Source organism: Tupaia chinensis, unplaced genomic scaffold (assembly GCF_000334495.1).
Source record: "Tupaia chinensis unplaced genomic scaffold, TupChi_1.0 Scaffold149383_1, whole genome shotgun sequence".
Taxonomy (NCBI): Eukaryota; Metazoa; Chordata; class Mammalia; order Scandentia; family Tupaiidae; genus Tupaia; species Tupaia belangeri.
The window spans coordinates 2,882,777-2,891,101 of record NW_006209227.1 but is presented as its reverse complement, the minus strand read 5'-3'; the positions used below and the strand labels follow the sequence as shown (position 1 = coordinate 2,891,101).

The 8,325-nt window shown below is 44.1% G+C and overlaps 1 protein-coding gene across 1 annotated transcript in view; it reads right to left on the bottom strand.

Moving 5' to 3' along the window:
- Positions 1–8,325, bottom strand: part of DGKD (diacylglycerol kinase delta) — a gene marked incomplete at its 5' end in the record, with an annotated part of 70,402 nt that overhangs the window by 61,453 nt on the left and 624 nt on the right. The window contains 1 exon segment of the mRNA XM_014585251.1: positions 6,183–6,263. Coding sequence (XP_014440737.1) covers positions 6,183–6,263 — 81 coding nt within the window.

Genomic DNA, 8,325 nt, shown 5'->3' with positions numbered 1-8,325 from the left:
ACACTTGCAGGAATCCTGTTGGGATATAAACCACGAGGCTGTTGGGAAAGTCATGACGCATTTTTCTGGTTTTCTACGCAAAACAGTCATGACTTCCCAACCCAACAGCATAGGTTTGTTTGTGATTTTTTGTTTTTGTTTTTATATTTTTTGCTACAGGCACATGTGATCACCAGAGAGTCAGAAAGCGAGAAATCACCCCCCGGGGGGATGGCCACACTGCAATCCCTTCTCTTCCATTCTCCTCTCGGGATTTTGGGGCACACATGCACACACACCCGGCATGAGTTTTAAGTCACCAGGTTTGGGACTCAAACCACAGTCAACTACATGGAAGTCCAGTGACGTAACCATTACGCTGGATTTCTTTTCAGTAACTTAAATAATCAGAAGAGTAATCTGTTTTAATAATTATTTTTTACAGGGAGAAAACATAACTTTTAGAATGTGATCAGAAAGACATTTGGGGTTTAATTTAAAGCCCCTCATTTATGTAAACACACACACACAAAGAACAGAGATGCACACACAGAGATATATATATGTATGTGGGCGTGTGTGTGAGGGACTCATTTATATGAGATTGCCAGGAAAGTCATCTGTTTTTCTATGCAAATGTGCATCATGACTTTCCAGACAACCCAATACACACACACACACACACACACACACATACATACACACACATACACACACATACACACATACATACACACACATACACACACATACACACATACATACACACACATACACACACATACACACATACATACACACACATACACACACATACACACACACATTTACATACATTTATTTTCATATGCATATATACATATATGGATATGATAAAAAATAAAAATAGGCCAGTAAGTTGTCAAAAAAAAAAGTTATGAAAAGGAGAAAAAAGATAACATCAAAGTAGAACTGATCAATAATCTGGGACCAGCAGTTAGCGTAATGGCTATGTCGTTGGACTGCCATGTAGTTGACCACGGTTCGCGTCCCGGACCCATTGGCTTAAAACGCACACTGGGCGCGTGTGCGTGCGTGCCCAAGATCCCAAGAGGAGAACAGAGGAGAAGGGATTGTGGCATGGCCATCCCCCTGGGGGGTGATTTCTCGCTTTCTGTCTCTCTGTCTGTCTCTGTCTGTCTGATAGCAAAAACCTCTCCAAAAAAAAAATCTAAGAACCAGTTCCCTTTCAAAACAAAAAATACAAAAATGCTGGAGGTTAAGAAATCTGACAGGAGATGCAAGTTAAACAAATATAATTACAATAAAAATGAAAAAGGCATGTGGCAGACCCACAACCTAGTGGTTAAGCAGGCTAGACCCCACGTGGCCAACCTCGATTAGAAGCCTCACTCTGGCACAGCTCCAGAAACACGCTAGGCGCATGAGAACGCACGCCCAAATGCCAACGGGATGGAGAAGTGGGGAAGAGACTGCAGCATGACCATGCTCCCTGGAGGAGCTAAAAAAGAAGAGTGCAGTGGGTAAGGGTGCTGGACTCCCTCATGGCTGACCACGGTTCGAGTCTCAGACCTGGCAGCTTGCTCTCTCACTTTTTCTTCCTCTCAAATTAAAAAAATAACAACAACAACAAAAAAAATCTTTTTTTTTTTGGAGAGGTTTTTTTGCTATAGGGCATGTGCACTAGCCAGAAAGACAGAGAGAGACAGAGAGACAGAAAATGAGAAATCACCTCCCCCCCCCCAGGGGGATGGCCACGCCGCAATCCCTTCTCCTCCATTCTCCTCTCAGGATCTTGGGCACACACGCACATGCGCCAAACATGAGTTTAAGACAACGGGTCCGGGATTCAAACTATATAGTCAACTACATGGGAGTCTAGCAACGGAGCCATTACGCCAACTGCTGGCTCCCAAATAAAATAATTCTTAAAAAAGAAAAAAAAAGGAAAGGGGATCTAACCAAAGATACAGATGTCTAAAGTACACAGAGTACATGATGTTAAATTTGAAGGTGTAGAAACAGCAAAAAAGTAAATTATAGAAATGGACTCAAGAAGCAAAAAGGCTTAGGGACAGCAGATGGCACAGTGGTTATGTCACTGGACTCCCACATGGCTGACCATGGTTCAAGTCCTGGACCCAGTGGCTTGAAATTCACACTGGACGCATGTGTGTGCATGCCCGAGAACCGAGGAGGAGAATGGAGAAGAGATTCTGGCATGGCCATCCCCCATCCCCGGGGAGTGATTTCTCATTTTCCTTCTCACTCTCTGTCTGTCTGTTTCTATCCCCAGCAAGCATACGTGCCTTAAGGCAAACCCCCCTAAATAAATAAATAAACTTTTTTTTTTTTTGGGGGGGGGGGGAGACATAAAAAGGATCAAATCAGGCCAGTCAGTGGCAAGGTGGTTAAGGCAGGCAGAACCCACGTGGCCTGCTGTGTGGTTCAAGTCTTAGACCCAGCAGCTTGAAAAGCACGTCAGGTGTTATTTGTGTGTATGCCCAAAATGCTGAAAGGAAAAGCAGGGAAGAAAGGACTGTGGCTGACCAACCCCCTGCTGGGTGCTTCCTCCCCTCCCCTCTCTGTCTCTCTGCAAAGAAAGCATGTGCCCCTCTAGCCAAAACAAAACCAAGAGACTCAACTAACACGATCCAAAAGCAAAAAATAAACCTTGTAAGAAAGTTATCGATCATAGCCATACCTCTCTGAAAAGTCTTCAAGATAGATATTTTAAGTAAGTTCTATAGGATCTAGGTGATGTAGTGGAAAAGAGCTGGATTCCCACATGGATGACCACAGTTCAAGCCCCGAACCTGGCAGCCTGAGTATCATGCCAGATCCATATGCCCAAAAGCCTAAAACGAGACTGAAGGAAGGGGAGTGCAGTGTGACCATCCCCATAGCAGGTGATTTCTCACTTTCCCTCTCTCTGTCTCTCTCCAATGCGTGCATGTGCCCTATGTATGACAAAAGTCCTAAAAAAAAAAAACCTTTAAGTACATTATTTCAAGCCAGCAGGTGGCGCAGAGGTTAAGACGCTGGATTCCACATGGCCAACTTTGTGATTGAGTCCCAGATCCCAATGGCTTGAAATCACAGTAGAAAACTGCATGTGTGGCCAAAACCTCAAGAGGAGACTGGAGGAGAAGAGACTGAGGCGTGGTTACACCCCAGAGGGGATTCTCACTTTCCCTCCCTTTCTCTCTGGCAAGCACACACACTCTATGGCAAAAACACTAAAAAGAAAAATGGAAGAAAAATAAAATTCTCAAATGTTCAAGTATGGCCAGCAGGTGGCATGGTGCTTAAGGCACTGACTCACTCCCACATGACTATGGTTCAAGTCCCAGACCTGGTGACTTGTTTTCTCACTTTCCTTTTCTTTCTCTCTCTCTCTGCTAAGCACATGTGCCCTATAGCAAATTTTAAAAATAGTAACAATAAATAAAATTACTTTTTTTAAAGTTCAAGTAACAACCAATCCAAGATGATATAAAATATTCCAGAACACATAAACTCATGCAAAGTTACTAAATATTTTTAAAGAATTATTTTTATTTATTGTTATTATTTTTTAACTTGCTATAAGGCACATGCGCTCACCAGCGAGAGAGAGAATTAAAGAGAGAGAGAGAGAAAGAAAGCTACCTGGTCCAGGACTCGAACCCGAGGTTGGCTATGCAGGAGTCAAGCACCTTATTCAACATGCCATCTGCTGTCTGCATTAACAAAATTGTCTGGGGTTAGTTTAACTTGGAAACCAAAACACACAAAGGCCACCTCCTACTCCAAAGAAACGCATACACACCAATAGGAAAATTGTAAGAATAAAATTGGGGACTAAAATTCAACATTACTAAGAACAACTCATTAGGAAATTTATCAATTTAAATATCTACATTAATGTTCAGAACACTAATGAAATTTAGCACCTACTTCTTTTAGTAACTCTAAAAACTAAAAATCAAAAATAACCCATTAGGGACCAGCAGTTGGCATAATGGCTATTTCACTGGACTCCCATTGTAATCAATCATGGTTCTAGTCCCGGACCTGGTGGCTTAAACTCACGCCAGGTGTGTGTGCATGTGTGCCCAAGACCCTGAGAGGAGAAGAGAAAAGGGATTGCAGCGTGGCCATGCACCCAGGGGGTGACTTCTCGCTTTCTGTCTCTCTGTCTCTATCTTTCTAGTGAGTGCACGCACCCTAAAGCAAAAACCTCTCCAGGGAGAAAAAAAAAAGAAGAATCAATTTAAATGGATGAAATGACTCTTCAGACAGCATGGAAAGAACATTATGGGGGCAAAGTAAAAATGCTACCAGTGAAATAAGAAAGACCATCAGGATAGTCATCCTGATAAGATACAGAGTAAAACAACAATTAACATCAACATAAAGAAAATGTTAAGTTCAGAGGAATAAGGAAAATCCGATTTATATCAGCAATGTCAACAATCGATCCATAAATAGAGATAAAATAAACCTGAAATAATCCAAAATGTCAGATTCGGAACATGAGGAAAATTACCTTTGACTGAGTTATTAAAAAAATTATAAAAATCAAAGGACATGCTTCATGTCTAGATGAGAAAGCTTAATCAAATGAAGAAAAACATCTTTAGGGCCATCTGGTGTCATGATGGTTAAGGTGCTGGATCCCATGTGGCCAGCTACTAGGTTCAAGTCCTGGACCTGGCAACTTGAGAGTCACACCAGATACATGTGTGCATGCCCAAAATCCCAAGAGAAGAATGGAGAAGGGGTTACAGTATGACCTTCCTCCTAGAGGTTGATTTCTCGCTTGCTTGCTTTCTCTCTCTCTCTCTCCCTCTCTCTGGCAAGTACACACCTCCTATAGCAAAAACTAAAAATTTCACATTTTAAAAGAGAAAGAAAGAAATTGTTAAAGACTCTGGTATGGGCCAGCTGCATGTGTGGCGGTGAAGGTGGCTGGGTCCCAAATGATGACTGAGCGGTTCATCCCAGACCCCGCAGCTTGGAAGACATGCCAGGCACATGTACAAGTGCGCCCCAAATCCCAAGAGGTGAATGGAGGTGAATGGATTGTGATGTGGCCATCCCCCAGGGGGGATTTCTTACTTCCCCTCTCTCCAGTCAGCACTCATGACCTACAGCAAACTTTTCTTAAATGCTGCCAGTTGCAGCTAGGGAAAAAAAGCCTCTGGTGCTGCTATTGATACCAGAGCCACACAGGTGAGTTCTGAAGACAGCTCATGAAGCCAAATTTGTAAAAATCATACAATAAAATCCTACCCAATCATTAAACAATACGATACACACTTTCAGTAAGAGACATGAAGAAATGCCCACGTGAATTATCAAAGCGAAGAAACCTAGGTGTGAAACGAAAGAATCAGTATGATTTCATGGTGTTTATAGGTTAAAACACAGAAATCTAGAAATCAAGATAAACACCCCAAAGAGAGCACCTGATCCCATGCATTCAGAAATGTTGCAGAAAGGCCTATATAACTTTTATAAATTTGGGAGGAAAAAAAGGTTAAATGTAAAGAAATGTAAAGAAAAAAAATAAAGAAATACCACCAAAATATTGAAATTCTATATCTTGAGGTAGCTGAATTATAGTTGTTTTTTTAAATTGCTTTAACTTTTTTTTTTGCATATTCCAAATTTCCTACAACAATTACACCAAAAAAAAAAAACTTCTGCAAGGGACCAGCAGTTAGTGTAATGGCTATGTTGCTGGACTCCCATGTAGTCGACCACGGTTCAAGTCCTGGACCCGGTGGCTTAAACTCACGCCGGGCGCATGTGCGTGCGTGCCCAAGATCCCGAGAGGAGATGGAGGAGAAGGGATTGCGGTGTGGCCATCCCCCCTGGGGTGTGATTTCTCACATTCTGTCTCTCTGTCTCTCTCTGTCTTTCTGGCAAGTTAGCACACATACCCGATAGCAAAAACCTCTCCAAATAAATAAATAAACGAACTTCTGCAAAAAACTGTCAAGATGTAAACTACAACATGATTATAAAAATACTCATTTGGACGACATTCTTGTTCTGTTGTACTAAATTCTCAGACACTCTCCGGCCATGGTATTATTTTTAACACTAAATTTAAAGCTTACCAAGACAAGGTCTGAGCTGCTGACACACTTTACTTGAATTGAACAAGAAAACCAAGTGGGAGGAGTTGAGAACGGCGAGGCCAGGAGTCTTACCGTAAAACTGTTGTTGACGTTTTTGGTGCTAGACTCAGCCACGCTGGCGTCCGTGAGGTCCACTTCGTCAAATATGATTGACTGGAAAGAGAGAAGCACAGGGGTGAGGCCCACCCTACGCCTGGCCAGTGCTGCCCGCAATCTCCCTGACCTTGATGAGCACCAGACATCCAGGCACCCTGATGCTGCATCCAGTCAGTAAGCTAGTGTCAAATTAATCCACTCGACCTGCTTCTTTCTAACGAAGAGCTTCACAGTCAAATACCACAATTTTTTTTATGTTTATTTTTTGGTACAGGGTACATGTGCTAGTCATAGAGAAATGGGCGGGGCAGGGAGTGAGGCATCAACCCCTAGGAGGGATGGCCACACTGTGATCCCTTCTCCACTTGGGATTTTTGGCAATGTGGGCATGCAGGCACACATGTGTTTAGTATATTTTTCAAGCCGCTGGGCCTGGGACTCAAACCACGAATTGGGCCATGTGAAACCTCACCACCTGTGTGATTTTTTTTTTTTAATCTCGAGAAGTCGTTAGTGATTGCACTATGGAACAAAAGAGGGGGAAAAGTAACCCATCAATGCTGGTATTTCTGTGTTCACTTTTTCTAACGACAAAACACAACTTTCAGTACCAGTGTTTCACTTTGAAATGTGAACCAGGTGCCTTCACGGCGACCCACCGGAGAAGAAGTGAGGGTCCAGTGTGACAACCCTCCATTCTTCCGACTGGGTTTCACCAGCTAACACACTGGGGGAGGTCCCGGCTAAACACGATCACTCTAGAGAAAGAGAGGCCCGAGCAGGAGGGGTCGGCTCAGGGAGAAAGGGGGACCGGCAGAGGAATCCCAGCTGGAGAGCGTGGACAACCAGGCTCCAAAGCACAGCCTGGGCCTCGGCCTGAGGAACTCACCATTCTGCTCGGCTTTCTCCCCAAGCCCCCTCCATACCACCACCTCTGGCTTCATCCTATGATAAGTATCTGGAAACCCTGTAGAAAATACTAATGCCTAAGAAAATAGACTCAACCTTTTAAGTAACTCCAAACAGAACTGAAGCTGTGGTTTTTTTTTTTTTTTTTTTTTTTTTTTAAAAAAAAAAAAAAGGATGGTGGGGCCAGTTGGTGGCGTCAAGATTAAGGCGGCTGGATCCCACATGACCAACTGCATGGTTCAAGTCCTGCACCTGGTGGCTGAAAAGTCATGCTGGCGCTTATGCCCAAACTCCCGAGAGGAGCATTCCAGCATGGCCATCCCCCAGGGGCTGATTTCTCACTTTCCCTGTGGCTCTGGAGAGTGCATACTGCACTATAGCAAAAAAAGAAAGAAACCGAAAACAAACAAAAAAAAAGTAAAAAGCAAAAATGATGTAATCAAACCCTCTCTAAACAAGTCACTTTGTTTAATTTCAAATTTGTATGTACTGACCCTCTAGGGACACCTCTCAAAATGTAAATTATTCAGGTTCCAGATTTTCTTAATTCTGAAATACCAGCACTGGCATTAATACCAATTTAAAAGCACAGGCATTCAGAGTGCCACCAGCATGCCTGTCCGTGTGTGAGGCGGCCAACACCACAGCGCAGCGGGAACGGGGCAGGGCTGCGTGCTCTCCGGGCTGCTGTCGCCCCGCAGAGCCCGGGGACGCTGGCCTTAGCGCTCACCTCCAGGGCACCCGAGCAGGCGCAGGCGAGTGAAGAACTTCCTGGTTCTGCTCACACAGCAGGTGGCCGACACACTTTGAAAGAACTTGCAGCCCACGGGAAGACTCCTGAGCCTGGATCCCCACCCTCGAAGATACCGGACTGTAACGTGGTCCTCTGTGACCACAGGTGATAAATAACTCTAAACGGAAAGAAACCGGGCCAGACGGCTGCACGCAGTAGGATGGGATGCTGGGTGAGGGGTCTGGACCGGGAGCCCTCTGGCACCCAAGGTCAGGCTGGGCGAGAGGGGTGGACCCTGTGGCAAGCATGTGCTCTTTCTCTAGCTGTCTCACTCATGGACAAAATAACCTTTTAAGAAAAAAGTGGGGAAAGGCATAAAAAGCTTTCTAAGAAATATAACATGCTAGACGCAAATTAAACCTAACGCCCTGGAGTACGACGAGCGGCCTGAAGTACAGCTCAGAGCGCCCGCTCTTC